The 24,413-nt window shown below is 42.8% G+C and overlaps 1 protein-coding gene across 18 annotated transcripts in view; it reads right to left on the bottom strand.

Annotated features, from left to right (window-relative positions):
- DENND1A (DENN domain containing 1A) overlaps positions 1-24,413 on the bottom strand; it is a 511,997-nt gene that overhangs the window by 154,439 nt on the left and 333,145 nt on the right. For all 18 annotated transcript variants that reach the window (XR_005792696.1, XM_040482265.1, XM_040482264.1 and 15 more), the window contains one exon: positions 338-463. Coding sequence is in view for 17 of the 18 variants with exons in the window: in XM_040482265.1 (XP_040338199.1) it covers positions 338-463 (126 nt within the window). In the remaining variant the exon portion in view is untranslated. The remainder of the gene's footprint in view (positions 1-337; positions 464-24,413) is intronic.

Consider the following 24,413-nt stretch of genomic DNA (forward strand, 5'->3'; position numbering starts at 1 on the left):
GAGCCTCAGTTTCCCCATTTATTAAGTGGAGAGGATCCGCAGTGAGAGCAGGTGAGTGTGAGGTCTGGGCACCGTATTTACATGCAGCTGGGGCTACCCGGGAGGGGAGGGATCTTAACAGTCACAGGGGCAGTACGACCTCTTTATGCCAAGAGGTAGGGTGAGGAGAGGGCGCCCTCCTGGCCTCACCACTCACACACACACACACACACACACACACACGCACTCTTCTAGGTGAATTCAGCAACCAGATGAAGAGCTGGCTTCTTGTGACCCCTGCGGTACATTTCTCAGCCCTGACCAAACATGGATTCGTAAATGCCAAGAAGCTACTCACCGGCTCAATTTTCAGAGCGTTTCGGTAGCTGCCAAAGAAAGCGGCCTGGGCTTTGAGGAAGGCCCTGGCCACACCATCCCCCGTAGTTGTGGAGACCTTCTTCAGCCGGTTCTTCAGTGAAGAGATCTGGTGACAGAGAGAGAGGAGACACAGGTTGAGGGCAGGGTGGGAGCATGGCCAGCTAAGCCCAACATGCACGGAGCTCCAGCAATTCCCCGGGCGGGGGATGGCTTTCATATCGCCGCTGCTGGGAGGACAAAATTGCATTCAGTATTAGGGTAGGTTCTCCAACTGGAATAGAAGGTCGTTCCTATTAGAGGGTATCAGATAAGAACAAAAACAAAACCACTTTCTAAGTAGTTGCAATGTACCAGGTAAGTGCTTTCACATCAATTTTCTAATTTAATTCTGTCAACAATCTTGCAAGGAAGGGATTAGTGTTCCTGTTTCACAAGGGGGAAAGAGTCTCAGAGAGGTTAGAATACAGGTCTAGGAACAAATCCAAGAAGTGGTTAATTGGAATATGAATTGAAAGTCTTAGAATCTGAGCCCAAACCACACACATTATCTTGGTGCCAATTCTACTTCCTCTTCAAATTACTTACATATTATTACTTACTTATATATTAGAAATAAATGGCTTATTTAGAACATACAATATATATCTCATACCTCATACTCTATATGTTAAATACGTATATTAAAAATTGTTTATCAAATGTATACAAATATATGTATAATATAAATTATTATATACTTCATACTCTGAAGAAACAGTAGCAGCTTGTAGATATTTCCTCAAGAGATTTTAAAAAATAGACAAGAAAGCCATGGAACTGGGAAAAGCCGCCAGAAATACTTAGTATATAAATGTAAGCTATAAGGTCTTACATGGTGGCTAGAACTACATTGCAAATTTGACTTAAGGGCCTCCTCGTGGTCAAAGCAAAGAGAGAAACACGAGTTGTGAGATTCTTTGCGTCCATGTATTACAAACAAACCAGCCGAACAAATGAAAACACGTTTTCCTGGAAGTGGGAACTAAAAGAGATTTTTCCCTGTGAATCCTCAATGCGGGAAAGACTGTGTAACATGGTGGCTGTTGCCCCCAATGACAGAGACAACATCAAGCTTCCTGGTCTGTTTTGAACATGCTTTCCGTCCCCCTCAGGATGCCACACTGCACAACTTCCGGGCACACCATTCACACTGTGTTCCATATGAAAAGTACCCCGGGAACATGGCAATGGGGTAGCCTTGAGTCAATGGTGAGCAGGACCAGACATGGGCCCTGCCCTCATGAAGCTGACATTCCAGTAAGGAAAATACCAATCTGCGTGACCTTGCTACTGTGATGTGTGTATGACAGAGCTCACTAAGGAGGTCAAAGAAGGCTTCCTAGAGGGAATCAGGCTTGAACAGAAATCTAGAGGGTGGGGGCGCCTGGGTGGCTCAGTCGGTTGAGCATCTGACTTTGGCTCAGGTTACGATCTCACAGTTCGTGGGTTCCAGCCCCGCATCAGGCTCTGTGCTGACAGCTCAGAGGCTGGAGACTGCTTCGGATTCTGGGTGTCCCTCTCTCTCAAAAATAAACATTTTTTAAAAATTCTAAAAAAAAAAAGAAAAAAAGAAATCTGGAGGGGGAAGTATAAGTTGGCAAAGAGGGGAAGGAACAGTACCAAACACAGGGGAAAAAAACCCGATGGTGAGAAGGAGTTCAGCGAATAGAAAGGACTGTGGGTTCCGTGGAGAGAATGGTGGAGAGTATGGCTTAAAATGAGGTGGGGGGCGGGAGGGAGGCAGAGGTCAGAGGTGCTGTGAGTACATTAAGGAGTTTTTTCCTTCTTCTTGAGGGAAATGTAAACCTAATGACGGTTTTTAAGCACACAGGTGACATTTCAGGAAGGTGTATGGGCTTAGATGTAGGACTATGTAATGGCCTGACATTATTCAAGAATAAAATAGAAAAATTAGATGCAGGTGGCCCATGAATCATCTACAAATTTTAATATGAATGAGTGATGCTCATTTTTCTGGGCATAGGCTCCACAGTTTCCCTCAGATCCCTAAAGGTGCCTGTGAACCTAAAAATATTAAGGATCCCAGATCTGGGATAGATTACATAGACTTTAGAAATGCTCCTAGAACATTATTTCTTATTAACAAGCTTCTCATAAGGGATTTTTTAGTGGTTTATGAAGATATATTTTACACACCATAAAATGCACTCATTTGAAGTATATAGTTCAGCCGTTTTTAGTATAATGACAAGGTTGTAGAACTATCACTATTATCTAATCCCCAAATATTTTTATCACCCCCAAAAGAAACTCATCTTACCGTCAGTTACTTCTCATTCCCGACCAGTCTCCCCCACCTCCCTCCTTCACCCTGTCCTACGTACCCAGTAATCCCCCTTCTTTCTCTATGGATTTGCCTATTCTGGACATTTCACATCAATGGAATCATACAATATGCGGTCTTTTGTGACTGGCTCCCTTCACTTCGCATCACGCTCATTATAAACAAGGTTACTCCATGTTGTAGCACTTATCAATACTTCATTCTCTTTCACAGGTGAATAATATTCCGCCATATGGACATACCACATCTTATCTATCCTATGTATTTATCTAAGGAATGGGCACCTGGGTTGTCTCCGCATTTTGGCCATTACGAATAACGCTATGGAGACAGCAGAGATTTTGAAGAAACTGAAGGGATAAAAAAATCCTTTGTTGCCAGAGCCTATGAAGATGAGCTGGAAGGGCACACGAAGTCATGGAGCGCTGTGCTTGGCACACAGTAAGTCACCATGGAGGGCTTACCGAGCCGAGGGAAAAAAATCCCATGCTGTTGCTAATGGGGCGTGCTAGGTGTTTGAGCAGTAAACTGAGCGAAGTTCGGGCTACGGCTGATGTCCTTCTCTGGGAAGTCAGAAGTGATGGGAATATTCACGGGGGGGGGGGGGGGATGGTTACCCTCTCTCTGCTTGGAAGTAGGCCAAGGAAAACAGTTTTCCTCTAGAAGGAGTTCTGAGTATGTCTCAACACCTGGGAGTAAATATCCCATTGATGGTGACCTCTCCTGTTCTGGGACACATAAGCCCCGCGCCAGTCGTGATAGCCCATGAAGAGCAAGGCAGGCCACTCGGCACCCAGGCAGACTCTGTCACGGACTTTCAACTTGAAACAGCAATGTGAAAAAGAAACATGCTTTATTAAAATGTCAAAAAAGGGGCGCCTGGGTGGTGCAGTCGGTTAAGCGTCCGACTTCAGCCAGGTCACGATCTCGTGGTCTGGGAGTTCGAGCCCCGCGTCAGGCTCTGGGCTGATGGCTCGGAGCCTGGAGCCTGTTTCCGATTCTGTGTCTCCCTCTCTCTCTCTGCCCCTCCCCCGTTCATGCTCTGTCTCTCTCTGTCGCAAAAATAAATAAACGTTGAAAAAAAATTTAAAAAAAAAAGTCAAAAAAAAAATATATATATACATATATGTGTATATATATATATATACATATATATCTACATATATGTATATATATACATATATATATATACGTATATATATATATATATTGCCCACTTCCCACCCTCCCAGTAACAGAAATGCTGCCTCTCCCAGGGACTAGGGTGACATTTCCATCCTTTGAAATGGTGCACACCACTGTCACTCTCCTAGCTCCTCAAAGGCCTTGGGCCACCTGTGCTGCAGATTATTCCTCACTTAACCTTCCCCGGCCTTTCCCTTTCATTCGGGAGGTGTTTAATTACCTTGGATTCACAACGCTGCACTTCAGGTGAGCCTCTCCTAATGGCCTCATTATCATTTTACACAAAGAAGTCGTTGCTGATTGTAACTGAGCAAATACGAGTGTGTGCCTTCCCGCCTGCCCCAGCTGGTCTGAAACCAGCCAAGTGGTCCTGGGCTCTCGCTGCCCCCGTGATCACTTAGGCCAAGACTTCGGAAGACCTCTCCTCACCCGGCAACATGGAGAAGCTTCTGTCAGCACTTCCAACTTGGAAACTTCAAGCATATGTGCATCTGATAACCGGTGATAGCATTTTGTCCTTTAAATAAAAGCGAGGGCCGACGAAGGCTTAACATAACCCACAGTCATACATCTAAAACTGAACTTGCCGGGAGTACTCGCGGGGGTTCTGGTCAAATCATTAACATCGGGGTTCGCTGGGCATAATCTGGGGGCGATGGAAATGCTGATGAAGATGGCTTCCTCCTTTAATGAGGTATCGGGAGGAAGACAGAAACAAACAGAAGAGGATACTAAATCGAATGCATCAGCTTCTCCCCCCCCTCCCCCCATCCCATCTTGGTCACTGCAGTGTCACCCAGCTCCTCTTTTCCAGGGACAGAGGCAGATGTTAGATTCCACACTTCTCCTTCCTCACCCGCTACCATCCTCCACCACCCCAAACAGGTCCCAAATCCGCCCTCTCCTCTCCGTGCCCATGACCATGGCACTGTGCCATCCAGCTCCATCCACCCTCTCTGGCCCAGACTGGTGGAGTAGCTTCCTAGACGAGCTCTCGGTCTCCAGTGTCCCCTCAGTGCCACCCACCCACAGCTGTCCCGGTCATGTCAGAAACATACGAATCCAGTCACTTCAATCCCTCCGTCAAAATCCTTCAACGCCCCCACCCTTGGCCATCACCACCTGCAGAAAAACATCGCAATGTCTCAAGAGTCGTTGTTGACACTCTGCTCAACTGGCCTCACTTCCCTCAGCCCCACTTAACGTATATTGGACGGGTGGTGAATTACTATCCAGAAGCCTACACCACTGTCCAGCCCACACACATGGTGACTACTCAGACAGCGTGGTCTCTTGTCCCTTCCTTTCCTTTTTGTGAACATCTATGCACCCTCTGAGAGAGCATCCAGATGCACATAAACGGGGGCCAAGGAAGTAAATTATACCACATCCTCACGGTGAAATATTGCATAACTGCTAAGAAGTATGTGATAGTAGTTGAACTGATGTGAAAAGATGTCCACCAAATACTGCCAAGTGGGAGGAAAAATGAAAGTTGCAGAGCAATATATACAGCATGAATCATTTAAAAATTTATATATGCATATACATACATATATGCTTATATATGTAGTAAAAATCTAAAATGCCATGTATCAAACTTTAAGTATGCAGGGATGCTTTTGTTTTCCATTTTATGCACTTTTGATTGTTTTGATTATCCTTTATTAAAAAGCATATGTTCCTTTTATAATAAAGAATTTAAATGAGGTATTTTTCCTTAATGGTCAAATGAAAGATTGCCCTGGGTTAAGGGAAAAGAGGGAATCCAGATGTCCCCTCATCTGCAAAGCCTTCCCTGACCCCTAAAACAGGGTTAATGACACCCTGCTGAGGCCGCTTGGACCGCAAAGGTGAACTGGGGCTACCACGTCTCCTGCTCGACTGAGTTCCCAGAAGGGCCAGCAGTGCTTGGCTGGTGTAACCATTCCGCCCTTGCTGCTACATGAAGGAACAGGCAAAAGAATGTTTTGATATCCTAAGTGGCATTTCCAGGGGCTGAGCCATTCTGCTTGGAGGAAAGTCTAGGATCACATTCTTCAAGCAGACTGATCACTACAAGAACCTGGTCTCAGTTGGGAAGGACTGGGGGAGAAACAGATACCCACCCATTCCCCTTCTGCAGAAAGCCACCACTTGGATGCAACCAGAAATGCAGGGAAAACGAACCTCCGGATGCTGAAGCAGTTGAGGCGGACAGCCAGCCCAGTCTTACCACTGTAAATGCAACATGTGCAATGACAAAAGCAGTATTTCCCACCCCACCCCCACCTCCCACCCCTGTACCGTGTTCTTGCTTCACCTGGTCACTGAAGGCTCTACCTCACAGATCTTGATTTCACCTGCTTCTCTGTCCCCAGGCACTCCTCAGGTGGCAGGGTAGCCTGACTCACCAAATTTTAAGATCAGAAACCTGGCTTTCCTACTTTCTTAACCTTTCTGAGCTTCCATTTCCTTTGCTGTAAAATGATGTATCTGCAACCTACTTACGTTGTGAAGATTACAATATAATGGGCGTAAAATGGATAGTGGATGTAGCGGATAGCCTAATTTGCTTTGGTATTCATGCTTCCTCTTACCTGGACTATTGCGACCATCTTTCAATTGGTGGCCCTTCTATTTTCACCCTGGTCTCAGACAACCTTTGCGTGAACTTGCCTTTCTAAAACAAGAGGCTACATCATATCACTCCCTTCCTCTAAAATTTTTGATGGCTCCAGTGGTGCTGGGTGGCTCAGTCGGTTAAGCCTCTGACTTCGGCTCAGGTCATGATCTTGTGGTTCTTGGGTTCGAGCCCCATGTTGGGTTCTGTGCTGACAGCTCAGAGTCCGGAGCCTGCTTCAGATTCTGTGTCTCCCTCTCTCTCTGACTCTCCTGTGTTTGCGCTCTGTCTCAGTCTCTCTCAAAAATAAATAAACGTTGAAAACAATTTTTTAATTTTTGGTGGCTCTATAGTGCCCACATAATCAAAGTCCAAATTTCTTAGCACAATATTCAAGGCCTTCTATGGGCTCGGCTCAAGCTCCATTTCCAACGCTCCCTTCTACTGAATTTCAGAGGTCTCCAAACCACCCCTAAGCCTGGGATATTCTTTATCCTATTCTTGAACAAAATCCTTTCATTAAAAAAAAAAAAAAGCCCCTTTCTGTGACACCCTCTGTCAGAACAAATACCTCTTTCTTAGGGCACAGTAGCTTACTCCTTCCATTGATCCTAATCTTCGCAGGCCCCATGCTGGAGATGTGCCGGGAACAGGTGCGGATGGCCAGGACCCAGTGCAGGAGAGCTGTCTGTAGTCAGGCTCCCCCAGAAGAGCCACAGGCAGCTTGCTACTACTCCAAAAGGGGCTCTCGGGTGGTATATATCATCATCCTCGTATTCAGCTTTCTGAATAACCAGTATTTTTACATATCTTCTTCCCCACCAGAATGAAGATAACTTATCAGCGCTCAACAGATAAAGGTTTCTTTTTATTTTATTTTACTTTTTTTAATGTTTACTTATTTTTGAGAGAGAGACAGACAGACAGACAGTGTGTGAGCGGGGGAAGGTCAGAGAAAGGAGGAGACACAGAACTCGAAGTGGGCTCCCGGCTCTGCGCTGTCAGCACAGAACCCAACGCGGGGCTCGAACTCACGAACTGTGAGATCATGACCTGAGCCGAAGTCGGACGCTTAATCAACGGACCCACCCAGGCGCCCCGGATTTATTTTGTTATTGCTCGGCTGCAACTTGTGGGCGGGGAGGCAGGAAGGTGGAGATAAAGACGGCCCACGATTCACCTATCCCCCTCTAAGACGCTCCTATCCACTTCTGACAGGAAAAGGGATCTACAAAATACTGCCAGACGGGGAAAAACGCAAGTTGCTGAGCAGTATAGATGGCAAAAATCGAAAGCGCCACGTATCAAGCATGAACTATGCAGGGATGCTTTCACTGTCTATTTTATGCACTTCTGATTGTTAGGATCTTTCAGTAGCATCCCCACTGCTTGGAGGATAAAGACTAAAGTCCTAGCCTGGCCTGCAAGGCCCGGGGTGATTGGCCTCAGCCTCTCTCAGATTCGAGGCTCTGCATCCCCTCCATGGCGTCCACCCTCTGGACTCCAGTCACACTGGCTTCCCGTGCACCCCAAGACCTCTGGTGGGCCTGGTCCTCCGGAGTGCTCCCAACACCATGACCCCCTCGCCCACAACCCAGCGCTGTCCAATAGGCCCGTCTGCCAATAATTTATTGCCTGTGTCGTCTGCTGTGGTAGCTGCAACTGAGTGCTCGAAATGCTCCTGGTGTGATTGAGGAACTGAAATTTTTATTTTATTCCATTGTAATCAATTAAAATTTAAATAGCCACATGCGAATAGTGGCTGCCGTACTGAACAACGACCCGTCATCCTCCAGGTCTCAGCTCAAATATAATCACTTCCTGGGTCTGACCCCTCAAGGTTCCCTGTCACATACTCTCCTTGTACCGTTCCTTCAATGTGAAATGGTGCATGTTGCAACAATCCCATAAATGTCTCTTTTCTATTAGGCTGGACATTCTAGGAAGGCAGGAACCATGACCATCCTCAGGGCTGGCACAACACTTCAAGCAGAGAGTTTTAACAAGTCTGACTCAGGTAGCCTGTGCAAGGGGCCCCACTTCTCGCCTTAACTGCCCAGTGTTAGAAATGAAGTCAAAAGGGGGCGCCTGGGTGGCTCAGTCGGTTAGGAGTCTGACTTCGGCTCAGGTCATGATCTTGTGGTCTGTGAGTTCGAGCCCCACGTTGGGCTCTGTGCTGACAGCTCAGAGCCTGGAGCCTGTTTCCGATTCTGTGTCTCCCTCTCTCTCTGCCCCTCCCCTGTTCATACTCTGTCTCTCTCTGTCTCAAAAATAAATAAACGTTAAAAAAATTTTTTTTTAAAAAAAGTTACAACTGGGCTAGACAGGCATGGTTATCCCCACTATGTAGATAAGGAAAGTGAGCCACAGCCCCATGTCACATGGCCAGACCAAAGTCAACCCCAGGTCTGTCTTACTCCAAGTCTGTGCAACTTCATGGATTCTCACTGCTGCCAGGATTTCTTAAGACCAGCAAATTAGATTTGTCCTTGATACTGGTTTATTTCTTCCCCAACTTAAATCTATCTCCATTATTGCTTCCTCTCATTCCTTGTTTTTCTGTTTCTTTTTTGAGAACATGGTTGTACCTTGACCTCAGTTGGCTTTAATTGCTTCTTCTGCATCCCATTTTCCCCTCAAAGATCCTGGTTCTCCATGGGGGAGTGGAGCTCCAAGCAGGAGCTGGCTATGACCCTCGGGGCCCAGGCTGCTGCTCCCCTCTGTCTCTCTCCTGACATCTCACTGGTTGAGCATTAAGTCCGAAAGTTAGAGGCAAGCCTTACAATCTAAGCAGTTTTTGTTAGACAAAAGGATCAATTTTCATTATGTGAATGGCTACTTCACTATACTCTATAATGGCTTTGTTGAGCATCTTAAGAACTATCAAGTCCTTAAAATGCCACTCTTGGAGTAAAAAAGTAGAATTTTGAAACAAAAAGGCCCATTTCCACTATCTGCCTAACAATAGTGCGCCACAGACTAGAGCCCTCCAGCCCCCCAACCTCATGCATTTAATCTAAGTACCCTGGCATTTTAAACTGAAACACAGAAGCAACAACTTTACATTCTTCTACCTATTTGTAATCTTCTTCTTCTTCCAAAAGCCCCCCCCTTTTTTTTTTTGCCCAGAGGAAGTGAAATTGTCTTTGTTTTCCCTATAAAACAATTTAGCTTTAACACACACACACACACACACACACACAATTAATGCAGCTGAAAATCCTGCCCAAGCTAAAGGAGGCTACAAGCAAGAGCTGAGCTCTGAGTAAATGTGTATTTATATTATTAGGTGGTCATTCAATAAAGGGATTATTTCTAACCAAATATGTGCATGCGAGTATGCCTATATATATACATGCATCCGGGGAGTATTTTAAAAGAAGGGTTTTCTCCCCCATACTTCTGGCAGTTTAGGTTTAAAGGTCAGATTTAAACTATCACCATGTTTCACAATGCAATCTGTGCAGTGCCGCGTAATGAAATGGTTCAGTAAAGGTGCTCGTGGAAATTCTTTTAATTAGGTCTAAGGCTTTTCAGTTGTCAACATGAATAAACCAAGAACCATTCTCTTGCAAACACAAGGCACAAAATACAAATGTAAGTTACCTTTGAAAAAACAGATACACACTTGCAAAAGGGAAGTTGTACGTTTTTTTTTTTTTTACAACATATTCTCTGCCGATTTTTTTTTAAATGCCAACATCTTTCAACAACAAAATGGACTGCAAATCAAAAATAAAGGGGTTGGTCTATTTTTAATGAACCAGGACACTAATGCCTGGTTCTAATTTGAAGTATTTGCAGGAAGACTAAAGTTAATCATAACTAAAAATGTTGATCAAGAGATTAATGATGTTCTTCATGGGCAAAAGCCATCTATCCATTTAACTATAATTAATTCTATAGATCAGCGGTATTTCAGTCAGACATGTGAACGTCTCAGAATGACTCCTGCAAATTGAATGATATCTATTAAAAATGTACCAAAAGGCACTTTTGCCCTCACCACCACTATCTGAGACCTAAAAGATGAGTGTATCACAGCAGGAACATCATCAAGACTCCTGCCTTTCAAAGCGATGTTGACAAACGAAACTACTCGGACTGGGAATCTTTAGCCATAAGTTCAAAGCTAAATCTAGGGATGGAAATTCTCAAAATGAAAACTGTAAGAACACGGTACCGTTGCTTGGGGAAGTTGGATCATATTCACACTGAGCTCTGATGGAAAAAGCAAAATTAAATAAACAATTCCAAGTACCACCAGCAGCTCAGATTTAGATGGATGGATACAAAGGTGCTTGGTTGCTAAAAGCCAACTGGCTTTTGGACTTGAGGAAGAATGAGGCAACTCAAATGGAAGGACCGCAGCATGTAACATGCACGTGTAATGAATCAGTGCGTTGATTGACCAATGAATGAATGTATGTCTAGCAAACCCTGAGCATGAAGGTACCATACCCAAAAGGGTGTTGATTTAGTCTGGGGTCAGATTCTGCTTTAGATGCTGGCTATTTGCTGGTGACTTAACCTCTTCTCTTCATCTATAAAAAAGGGGCAAAGTACCTCCCCCCCCCCACACCACATTTGTTTCAGAACTGTTATGCAGATTAAATGTCAACATTTTCTGAGCCTCTAGCACAGTGCCTGGCACAGAGTAGGAGCCTCATAGATGGTGACTATTTTTCCATACAACTCCACTCCAAAGCCAAAACAACCCTAGCCACTACTGTAGCATAAAAATAAAATAGCGGACTCACAATTAACATTTTCTAGGGCATCAATTACTGAAATGTCACTCATTATGCTATGCTAAACCCGGTGGGTTTATTTAGTGACCCAAACTCGGTGTGTATTTGGGAGTTAATGAAGTGCACGGTGTTTACAAAGATAAAAGCGGGATTTGTCTCAGCAACAATACTGGGCTGGATGGATGTAGATTTCCATGCTCAGGGATGCAGCCAGGCCGGATCCATGGTGGATCACATGGATACATCCCCACAGAGTGAGCTATCTTCCAATGGGATCTGGGCATCTCCACCTCCTCGGGGGAGAAAAAACACGGGGGGGGGGGGGAGTGTGTATAATAGATGTGTTTCACAGTGTCCCTGCTGTGATGAACAACTTGATCCACTTACAGTTCCAAACACATGATGCATAAAAGAGCTGACAGAAATTCAATTCTTGCAAAGAAAAGCATCTGCTCTCTAGTGGGAACGGCCAAATATTAAGCAGTTTTAAGGCAGGGCAAAGACCTAGAGGAGCGCACTTCATTATCTGGATAGCCAGAGTAAAGAAATGCAGAGGATTACAAACAGACGAACGAAAAAGTAGCCGAGATTCCAAGCGTTAATTACCCGGAGTACAAGGATTCAAGTTAAATCTTTGTTACGACAAATATTAAACCCAGCTGTGTTTATGTAGCAGTTGTGAAAAAAGGAGAAAAAAAGAAACCCGTGTACAATATCTGTGAGCTCTGCCAGTTAATTGAATCCGCTGGCAGCCCTTCCTCTACCACGAGCCAAACATCCTCAAAGATAAAATGTAGCTTTTAAACAGACCTGGGGAAACGGAATCAAGAAATTTCAACCAATAAAACACAACTCTTTACTGGTATAAAAGTAAAGTAAAATTCAGTAATGAAAGGAAGGAAGTCTTTTAAACATTTACTGCATTCCAAAGCTTGGAGTTGCGGTTTATTGCTGAGGTCTCTTCTGATGTCCCACAGTGCCCCTGCTCCAGCATCTTTAATGAAGTCCCATAAACCCCCATAAAATACTTGATTGTTGACAAATCGTACGCACACACTCAGGGCAAGGCCCACTGGGTCAGGATGCTCCTGCCCTCGCTGCATGAAATTTACAAGTCATGGAGTGGACACCGTCAAGGAGAGTGGCCAACACAGAACAGAGTCCTACAGACAAGGACTTAAAAGCATGAGGGATGAATGGTGACAGGTAGACACCTGAAGACATACAAACCAGGAAGCCCAAAGCCCAACATTCAAGTGTTTCAGATGAGGGGAAGAAAGATGATTTTTCTATCATAAACCTGGTGATAATATTATAGAAAATTTAGAAAAATAGAGGAGAAAAATGTTAACTCATAGCTTTACTATCTTTTTTTTTTTTTTAATGTTTATTTATTTTTGAAGGGGAGAGAGACAGAGCATGAGCAGGGGAGGAGCAGAGAGCGAGGGAGACAAGGAATCCGAAGCAGGCTCCAGGCTCCAAGCTGTCAGCAGGAGCCCAATGCGGGGCTCGAACTCACAAACTGTGAGATCATGACCTGAGCCGAAGTCGGACGCTTAACCGACTGAGCCACCCAGGTGCCCCATAGCTTTACTATCTTAACACCCTACTGCTGGCAATTTGGGAGATCTTTTAAAAATCTTTTACTTCTGTGTGTACGGCTATTTTTCTTCATTGTCTCATAGTAGATGTGTCATTTATTCTGCTTTTTTTCACTAAGTTGCATCTTTAGCATTCCCTGTGTTGCCCACAGTCTTCATAACCATCATTTTTAATGACTTGTAGGGTGCACTCCACTGAATGGCAAACGGATACATTACCTTAATTACTCCTCCTAATTTTGGATATTAAGGTTGCTTCCAACTTTGGTTAACAAAACATCAACACTGCTATTTGGTTAGGTGGCTTTCTCCATTTAGAAGTATTTACCAGAAAAAAAAATCTTAGAAGTCGAATTATTGAGTCAAAAAAAGAATACACATCTTAACGTCCTATTTAAATATATCATGATATAACAAAGCCTGTTATAAAAGAGCATCACTCAGGCTACAAAAAGCATGGAGTGAAAAAAGGAAAAAGTAAGCAGACAGTAAAGGCCTCCACATACACGTGCTTACACAAAAGCCTACAAATTTCAGGCCAAAGAATATTAAAAAAAAGGGCCCTAACTGAGCCATGGGAAATCTTGTTCCCCAGTAATAAAATGTGGTACGTCCACATCACTGGAAGCCTGGAAGAATTTGAGTTCCCTTTTATCAAGCTTTTTAAAAGCTCTCCAAACTATGTACTGGCCAAGCAGCCTATACTTACTTAATGCTCTTGAAGGAACAAGAGATGTTATTTAAAATTTAGGAGAGAAACAGATGAAGAGTGTTTCGTTAAATGGCTGCGGAGGGAGGGGACATTATGTTTCTGTTCTCAGCATCCACATGGGCTTGAGATAAACATGAAGTCTATAAACGGGCGTGGAAATCAATAAGAGACGTACTATCTTTGCAACATTCCTCCTCTAAAATCCACAGCTGGGGAACAAAACAATATTGTCAGTGAGAACGGCAAATCTGCAAGTCTCATGGAACCCAGCAAAATACAATAGCATTAACCTGGTCAATCTGTTTTTCTTTCTTTCTTTCTTTCTTTTTTTAAGGTAGAAAAAAGATAACTGACGTAAGATTACAGAAGTTGAGACCAAACTATCTAGGTACCTACTAGAAAGCCAGAACCACCCTACCTCCCAAGTTACCCCTTTCCCCATGTTCATAGATCACATGAAAATCAAGAGTGATGTTCTGAAAGCAACTCGATATTGGAGCCTCCTTTTTAAATTTATTTCCAAGTCCTCTCGTTTTTAAAAATGAACATAAGTCGTAACTGATGTATGATAGAATGCATAGAAAGTACAGCTGGAGGAGTTCTGACAAATGTATGGACCCATGTAACAACCACCAAAATCAAGACACAGAATGCTTTCTTCACCCCAAAATGTGCCCTGGTACCCTTGTCAGTCACTCCTTGCCTTCTCCAACCCAGCCCAAGGCAACCACTGATCTGCTTGCATCCACCAAAGACTAGCTTTTGCTCTTCTAGAATTCTATATAAATAAAATCATATAGTATATTCTCTTACATCTGGCTTCTTTTACTCAGTGTTAGGTATTTCAGACTCATCTATGTCGTCGGGCAGATCAGTTGTTTCTTTTTGTTGCTGAGTAGTATTCCATTTTATAAGTATATCACTGTTTATACAATCACCAGGTGAAGGACACCTGGGTTGTTTCAGTTTTTGGCGATTATGAACAAAGCCGCTGAAAACATGTACACACAGATATTTGTGTGCACATAAGTTTTAATTTTCTTGGGTGAATACTTAGGAATGAAATAGTTGGTCAAATAGTAAACATATGTTTAACATACACATTTATAAGAACTGTAGTCATTTTATTTGGGTTATACCAGTGGGTATATGGTGGTACACTCATTGTAATATTAACCTGCTCCTTCAAGGAGCATGTTTTTGCGTATTCATTGGCCATTTGAAGATCTTTTACTGTTAAGTGTCTCTTCAAGTTTAACTGGGCTGTCTCCTTATTACAGGGTTTAAGACTTCTTCATATAACCTGGATAAAAACCCATTTTCATATATAGGTAGGGAGAATATTTTCTCTCAGGCTATGGTTTGCCTCTTCATTTTTTCAGTGGTGTCTTTTGAAGAGGGTAAGTTTTTACTTTTATTAGGTTTGATTGATTGCTTTTGCTTTTATGATGCGTGCCTTCTATGTCTACGAAATCTTTGCCTACCCCAAGCTCATGAAGATTTTCTCCTCTATTTTCTTCTGCTCATTTTATAGTTTTTGCTTCTATATTTACGTCCAGAATCCATTTTGAACTAGAATTTACGTGAGGTAAAAGTAGATTCATTTTGTTTCTGTGTGGATATCCAGTTGCTCTGGTAACATTTTTTGGAAAAACCTATCATCTCTCTATTAAATTACTTTGGCATATTTGTTGGAGATCAGTTGGGCCTAATTCTGAAATATTTGTTCTGTTCTATCGAACTATATATGTACACTTACTGTAATTTTATAGTAAGTCTCGAAAGTAGGCAATGTAAGTCCTACAACTTTGTTCTTTTTCAACATTGTTTTGGCTATTCTAGATCTTTCGCATATTCATATACATTTTAGAATTAGCTTGTCAAGTTTTTTTTTTTTTTTTAAGCCATCTGGAATTTGGGTTGGGAATATATTGAATCTATAGATCAATTCAGGGAAAATTAACATCTTTAAAATGTGGAGTCTTCCAATCGAAAATATGGAATATCTCTCCATTTGTTTAGGTCTTTTAGGTTTTTTTCTCAGAAATATTTTATAGCTTTTAGTATACAAATCTCACATGTTTTGTTAAATTTATTCCTAAATATTTTGTGTGCCATTTTAAATGGCACTTAAAATTTTTCACTTTTCAACTGCTTATCACCACTATATAGAAATATATTTAGCTCTTGTATACTGACCTTATCCTACGTGCTTGCTAAATTAATTTACAAGACTCCTTAGGATCTTCCATACACATGATCATATCTGAAAAAAAGACGATTTTACTTCGTCCTTTTTTTCGTCCTTGTCTTAGCAAGCTGGTTAGAACCACTAGTACATTGCTGAATAGAAATGGGAAGAGCAGACATTCTTTTGGTTGTCATTCTGAGAGGAAAAAGCATTCATTCTTTCATCAGTAAGATGTTAGCTGTAGGTTTTTCCAAGATGCTCTTGATCACAATGAGGAAACCTCGTTTGTAAAGAGCTCTTAACATGAGAGGGGTTGAATTTTTCCTAAAATATGTGGTTCTATGAGGTATTAGCCTTTTTATAGATTGTATTCAATTCGTCAACATTTTGCTAAAGATTTTTACATCTGCATTTATGAGGCATATGGGCCAGCACTTTTCTTTTCTTGTAGATTCTTCATGTGCTTTTCATGTCAGAGTAATGCTAACCTCCGAAAATAAGGCGGGAGCTGTTCCTTTCCCCTTTATTTTCTCAAAAAGGTTAGTGTAAGGTTGCTATTTGTTCTTCCTTAAATGCATGATAGAATTAACCAAACTATCTGGCACTGGAATTTTCTCTGTGGGAAAGTTTTAATTACAAATTCAAATTTATTTAATAGAAATAGTGCTACTTTTTCAGTTTCCTATTTCTTATTGAGTAACTTTCGGTAATTTGTGTATTCAAAGAATTTGATTATCTAATTTATCAAAATCACAGGCACAGAGTTCTTTATAAAACTCTCTTATTTCCTTTTTAAAAAATCCTTTTGGGGCACCTGGGTAGCTCAGTCAGTTAAGCATCTAACTTCGGTTCCGGTCATGATCTCACGGTCCGTGGGGTCGAGCCCTGCGTCAGGCTCTGTGCTGACAGCTCAGAGCCTGGAGCCTGCTTCGGATTCTGTGTCTCCCTCTCTCTCTGCCCCTCCGCCACTCATGCTCGCTCGCTCTCTCTCTCTCTCTCACAAAATGAATAAACGTTAAAAAAATTTTTTTAAATATCCTTTTTATTTTGCAGTATTTTTACACTTCCAGAAAAGTTGCAAAGATACTACAGGGAGTACCTATACACTCCACGGTTTGTTTCCCTAATAGATCTTACATTACTAGAGCACATTTGTCAAAACTAACACCAACACCGGCACATTATTAACTAAACTCTAAACCTCATTGTGATTTCATCAATTTTTCCAGTAGTGTTCTTTTTCTATCCCAGTATCCAATCCAGAATTCCACCTTGTATTTAGTTTGTCATTTCTCTTCAGTCTTCTCTGGTCTGTGACAGTTCCTCAGGCTTTCCTATGTTTTTTATGACCTTGACAGCTTTTCAAATTTTATTTTAGGGAAAGAGAGAGACACACATGAATGGGGGAGAGGGAAAGAGAGAGTGAAATTTAGGCAGGCTCCACACTCAAACCTATGACCCTAGGATCATGACCTGAGCCGAAACTAAGAGTCAGACACTCAACCAACTGAGCCACCCAAGGTGCCCCTGGCCTTGACAGTTTTGAAAAGTACTAGTCAGGTATGTTATAAGATGTCCCTCAATTTTCGGTTAACTGAAGTTTTTTGTCATTATTTGGGTTTTTGGAAAGAATGCCTGAGAGGTCATGTATCCTTCTCATCATATCAAGGTTACATAATCTTCACACAACATCACTGGTGACATTAAACTTGATCACTTGAAGAAGTGCTTGACATCTGTCCATTCAAGTTACACTTTCTCCCTTTACAGACTCTGTTTCTTGGAAGTAAGTCCAGCCCCCACTCAAGTGTATGTGTGTTGCAGGGGGTGGGATGGGGTGGGGTGGGGACGATTAAGCTCCTTCTCCTGAGAGGACAGTATCTACAGATATTTGGAACTCTTCTATGAGCAACATTTGCCTCTCATCTCCCACCAACTCTCTCTTGGCTGGTATTTGCATGGTGTACCTTTCCCATGCTTTTCCTTTTCATCTGGCTGACTCTTTGAGATGAAATTCTTGTGGACAGCATCCCACTGGGTCCTGATTATTTATATAATTACTCTCCTTTAATTGGAATATTTAGACCATGTACATTTAATGCAATAATCAATACAGTGGGTCAATCTCTCATCTTGCTAACTTTTCTACTTGTTCCCTCTGTGTTTGGTTCCATCATCCTTCCCCCCCTCCCTCTAAATGGTTTGGATCTTCAATATTGGCTTATTGGCTGTACATCTTGTTTTCCCCCTTAGCGGCTCCTCTAAGGTTTACAGTATACATCTTTAACTGAAGAGGCTACCTTCAAACAATGTTATACCATTTTACATGGAATTTAAGAATCTGAAAACTATATGCTTCCTTTCTCCATCTACACACTGTCCTCTGTTGTTACCGCTGCCATACATTTCATTTCACTTCTACCCATGTTACAACACACAATACGTTAGTTTTTTTTTAATTTAAATACTCAAGTTATCATTTATAGAAATTAAAAATGAAGAAAGAAGTCTAGGGGCACTTAGGTGGCTCAGTTGGTTAAGCGTCCGACTTCGGCTCAGGTCGTGATCTCGCGGTCTGTGGGTTCGAGCCCCCGCGTCCGGCTCTGTGCTGACACCTCAGAGCCTGGAGCCTGCTTCGGATTCTGTGTCTCCCTCTCTCTTTTCACCGCCCCTGCTTGCATTCTGTCTCTCAAAAATGAATAAACGTCAAAAAAAATTTTTTTGGATACAAAAAATGACGAAAGAAGTCTCTTATATTTACCCACATATTAACTATTTCTGGCACTCTTCCCTCCTTTATTGTTGAAGTTTCTCAATGGTTTCACTTTTCTTTTATCTGAAGAACTTCCTTTAATATTTCTCGTAGTGTTTGCTGACAGTGATTTTTCTCTCACTTTTTTCATCTGAAAAGGTCTTAAATTTTGTCTTCAATTTTGCAGGGTATTTTCATCCTGTTGAAGGATATAGATTTCTAGGTTGATAAAAATTTCCCTTCATTACTTTAAAAATGTCATTCCATTACCTTCTGGCTTATGTGGTTTCTTATAAGAAGTCTTCAGTCATTACTTCTTCCTTTTACGTAATGTGTCTTTTTTCTCCAGCTAATGTTAAGCCTTTGTTTTTATCACTGGTTCTGAGTAATTATCATTCTGGGCTCTGGTTTTGTGTGGATCTACTATGCTTGAGGTTCCTTGAGCTTCTTGGATCTCTGAATTTACAATGTTCATCAAAGGTAAAGAAAAATGTTATAATTTCTTTAAATATTTTTTCTTCTGTCTTTCCCCACCTTCCTTTCCTTCTAGGATGATAAGCATTTTAATCCTCTTGATATTGTGCTATGGGTCCTAGAGGGTCTATTAATCTTTTCCAGTGTTTTCCCTTTCTCTGCCTCACAGTGGGTAGTTTTTATTCCTATGTTTTTAAGTTCATTGATCTTTTATGCTGTGGTGTCTAATATCCTCTTAATCCTATCAATGAAATTTTCATTCCAGGTATTCTGTTTTTCACCTCTACAAGTTCCTTTTCATTCTTTTTATGTTTTCTATTTCTCTTCTCAAATAGTTCAGGTCTTCCTTTAAATTCACGAGCATATTGATTTATAATCCTTTACATCTCAAGACCTTTGTCTAATTCCACCATTTCTGAGCTTCTTTACTGATTTTTCTCTTTGTTATGGGCTACATTTCTTCTGATCTCAACACTTCTCATATATTTAAAATAGGTTGCCAGATACTGTGAATGTTACATTGTTGTGTATGGATTTTATTGGCTTTTTTTTCTTTAAAGTAATCTCTACACCCAACATAGAGTCTGAACTCACAAACCTGAGATCAAGAGTGGATGCTCCAGTGACTGAGTCAGCCAGGTGCCCCTACTGTCTTCTTTTAAAGAGAGTTGTAGTTTATTTTGATGGGAAGTTAAATTCCTTGCATATGAGGTTGAACCTTTCAAGGCCTTTTCTTTTTAAAGAAATAGTTTTAAAACTTTTACTGAAGTTTAAATATACAACACACACATAACATTGGTGTTCAGCTTGATGAATGAATTCCTGCCCACGTAACTGGTACTCAGATTAAACGAGAGAGATTATGCTTCTCGAGGCTTGCTTTTAACCTCGGTTAGGGCCAGGCTAAAAGAATCCTTACTCTAGAGCGAACTTAGAGTCCTACCAAGGCATGGTCTCCGGCGGTCTCTAACGACTGTCCTCCTTGAACAGCAAGATCTTACTCTGGCTGGTCAGAGCTTGTGTGAGCGAGAGTCTGTGTGAGCTCCACCCTACACAGGGGCAGGTCAGTCTTTAGCATATTAGTCAAGAGGACTTGAGACAGATTTCTGGAGCTCTTGTGATGAGTGCCTTCTTCCAGTCTGGTACTCTGACCCACAAATTTAAACCATCTCGCCCTTAAGCTCAGCTTTCTGACCCCTCGACTCAGCAAAATTGGTGTGCTTTGCTGGGGACCCCATCCTGGCACCATGGTCCAGAAATGCCTCAAGGCAAAAAGCCAGGGGAATGGCAGGCCTCACCTCACTTGCTTCCTTTCTCTCAGGAATCAAAGTCCTGCATGGCCTGTTGTCTAATATGTGAAAACCACTGTTTTTTAAAAATTGTCCAGAGTTGTAGTTGTTAACGGTGGGAGGATAAAGCCAGTTCCAATTATTCCATCATGGCTAGAAGCGGGACAGAGGCCTCCTTCAGTAAAATTTCCAGCACGGTTGCCACATTTTGCAAGATTTCATCTACCAAAATAACCCAATCCATGTGTCCCTTCTGCCCTTCTATCTATCTATTCAGTGGATGCTGCATTTCTGGGAAACAAAGATGAATAAAACCTGACTCCTGCCTTTAAAGAAGTCACAATTCACAGGAAAAGCCAGAAGTATATACTCAATTATACTGTTGGGTGAGAAGTAGAATTACACAAGTATAATTACACAATTATACAAGGGGCTGTGAACACAAAGAGAAAGATATAGTGAAATGACCTGTAGAGGTGACGAAAGGTTTTATTTATTTATTTATTTACTTACTTACTTACTTACTTACTTACTTCTTTATTTATTTAAGTAGGCTCCACATCCCATGTGGGGCTTGAACTCATGACCCTGAGATTAAGAGTCACATGCTCTACCAACTGAGCCAGCCAAGTGCTCCAGGGAAGATTTTTATAGTTTTACATTTAGAGTAAGTCTTGAAGATCGAGTAGGAGATTGGCGGGTGGGGCAGGACATTTGGGGCGGGGGGGGGGGTGGGGGACTATATGCAAAGTTTGAAGTTATAAAATAACATGCAAGGTTTGCAGAACTAGTAACAGTTCCAATTATGTATGGAGTTTGGAGCTGGGAGGGGAGAGAGCTAAAGCTATCAGAAAAACACCCAGGAGAGTCAGAATATGAAAGAGGACCCTGAATGCTATGCTCATTGTAAATATCCATAAATCATCATCCATAATCATCATCACTAACTACCATCTATCACACTCGTAGGATGTATGTTTTACATATATTACATACATTACCTTCAATTCACACAACAACCTATGAGGAAACTAAGGCTCAGAGAGCCTAAGTAGTTTTGATCAAGATCACACGGTTAGTACGTGGAGAAGCCAGGATTGAAACACGCGTCTGTCTGATTTCAAAGCCAACAAAAGGAATTCGCCTCTAAGCTATAGGCACTGGGAGGTAATGGGTTTTTGTTTCCTTTTGGTTTTTTGCTTGTTTGTTTCTGTTTTTTAATTATGTTCATTAACGGAGCAGTTTTAAGAGGGAAATACAGTTAAATTTATTTTTGGAAAGGCTGCTCTGGTGCAAAAGGAGGACAGGCTGGAGTCAGAGGAGCAAGTTCACGGGCTGGTGGTTAATGGTGTGCGGAGAAAACGAAGAGCCTGGATTAGGTGGTGGAGGGAGAACGGGAGAAGAGAATTTGACAAACGGCTGGAGAAGCAGAATCTGTCAGACGCCACAAACAAGCACCTCCAACCAAAGGGGAAATTGTGAGGTCAGCTGTGGACATGGCGGTGCCCTGCAAGTCCCGGCTCTGTGCTGAAGGCAAGGGACACGAAGATGCACAGCATGTGGTTTCTTCTCTCAAGGATGTGACAGTTCACACAGCATTATGGGAGCAAACCTATTCCCCGGAAACACAAATGCCTTATGGACCACATTCCCTATCCATTATTTGGAGTCTTTCATGGCTCTGGAGCCCCATGCTGAACACTGTTGTAGAACGTTCTCAACCCTGCCACAGACCTCGTTTTTGTGTAGGCAGAGGACTTTTAGGGAATATAACTGTCCTCCAACTCTGGCTGCAATGATTAACAACAATTTTATGAAAAACAAATGCAGGTACCATTTATTGAACACTAACAATACGTGAGCACTGTTCTAAGCATTTGAGGAACATAACCATCTTGTTTATTTGCTACAGCAATCCTAACTACAGGGCTCACACTCCTCCTTCCAACACGGGAGCCTGAGCTCAGAGAGAAAAAAATAACTTGCCTACATTCCTTTGGTTCCCTGAGACCACTGCGACGATCATTTAAAAAGCATCTTGGAATGTGCCATCTTCAGGAAGCCTCTATTTCTGTCTCCCAAATTTTGTCATCCCTGGGCCCTTCTGTGCCTGATTCCTATTTCCCTTGTGACCCCTATTATGCTACATCGTGATATATATATATATATACATATATATATATATGTATATATATATATTTATATATATTTATATATATTTATATATTTATTTATATATTTTTAACATATCTGTTTTCCCTACTTTCCTCTTTGAAGGAAAGAACTAGATCTATTTCATCTTTGCTGTTTGATGCCCAGCACTGGGCCCGCACACGGCAGATGGGACCAGTCTACCCCACTGTTTCCTAGCTATCTATCAGCCAGTCATTCTGGGCTGCCCCAGGCCCCTGCCATTCCTAGCATCTGATACCTCAGGCTCACTTACAAAATTCACTCAGGAACTGACAGGTCCATACATATGGCACCCATGGATTAAGGGGAAAGCTTTTCCCTAGGAAAGAACCAGGGTGGAAGCCACATATTCTTTGGACCAATGATTCAAACTATGGTCAGGAGGCCCTGAGATCCCAAGCCCATACCTTGTCCTGAAACGAATAGGTAGCCTCATGGTGTCTGGTCCTTTCCTTTTTCCTGCTTCTGCCATCTGTTTGCCTCAGAAGGGGGCGGGGGGCAGGGTACAAGGAGAGGAGGCAGTGTGGGCTTTGGTGCTGTCCAATCTCAGCTCTGCCCCAGCCAGTCATATGACCTATAGCAGGGCATGTGCTTTCTGAGGCTCATCTGCCCTATGTAAAGGAGAGAACACCTACTCCACTGGGCTATAATGCTAACTGCATGCGATCCCTGAATGCAGACGGCCCCTAGAGAGGATGTGGGGCTTGGCAGCTCTCAGGAGAGACAGAGTTGGCTTCACTTCCTGGCTCCTCCTCTTTCTAGCTCTGGGCATGAAGCAGGAATAAGGAAAATGTCTTCCTCAGGGCAGTGTGAAGAGGAAATGAGGGGTCAGTACGAGCTCTTAACATAGAGTTTAGCACATAGGAAGTCAATGAATGGTAGCCATTGTTTAATTAGACTACAAATGGAACATCTTTAAATTTTGTGGTTTTTTTAAATTTTATTTGAGAGAGAGAGAGAGAGCACGCACGCACAAGAGCAGGGGAGTGGAGCAGAGTGGGGGCGGGAGGTGGGGAAGACAGACTCTTAAGCAGGCTCCACGCACAGCGCAGAGCTCCACACAGGGCTCAATCCTGTGACCCCCGGAATCATGACCTGAGCCAAAATCAAGAGTCAGACGCTCAACCGACTGAGCCACCCAGGTGCCCCAGAATATCTTCATGTAGCACAAATGACTTCCCCAAATCTTACACTGAGTTAAGAGTAGAGGAGTTTGAAACCACGTTGCAAGTTGTTCATCAACAAACAGCAGCATCTCTTCCAGACAGCTAACCCCAAAGTGCCACGGGGACCTCCGGCAGGAATGGAGCTCCACTTCCCATGACACAAACCCAGCAGCACAGACCTGATCCCACGTCAGCACATGGGGCCGGGAACATCTACCCCCTTCAGCCTGGAAGTCAGAATAACTTTGTAGATCTTCCAGCAGACACAGCCATGGAGGTCACACCAGAAACATCAAAACCCTATTTCCCAGTGAGCCCCAGTCCTCCTCATTCCTGTGGACGATGGGGGAGATTGGGTCTGCTTCGCACAGCTGCCCATGAGGCAGCCTGAGTAGCAACGTTGAGACAGGTAGGTGGTCAGGTGTCGGCATGGCAAATGTGGCAGCCGGTTGCTTTTGCTAAAGAGAGCCCACCATCTGTCTAGACGTTAGGTATTTAAGATTTATGGGACAGAGAGCCACATTCAGAGCACTGTCAGCAGGTATCTTGCTACATGGGAAAATGGCTGCTTGATGATGGTCCAGGAAAGACATACAGATCTGAAGTGTCCCATATCGCTCACACAGAAAGCCCTCCGGGGTTGCTCAGGGGAAGCTGTGCTGTCCTCGGGACGCGGCAATATGCTGGAGAGGGGACGGCAAGTCCCCGAGGCTCCCACACAAAGAGGAGCTGACTAGACGCTGGGATCACTACACAGCCCCCCAGATGCACGTTATGAGAGCAAAGCAACTAAACA

This window comes from Herpailurus yagouaroundi, unplaced genomic scaffold (assembly GCF_014898765.1).
Source record: "Herpailurus yagouaroundi ecotype Mexico unplaced genomic scaffold, PumYag 160, whole genome shotgun sequence".
Lineage (NCBI taxonomy): Eukaryota > Metazoa > Chordata > Mammalia > Carnivora > Felidae > Herpailurus > Herpailurus yagouaroundi.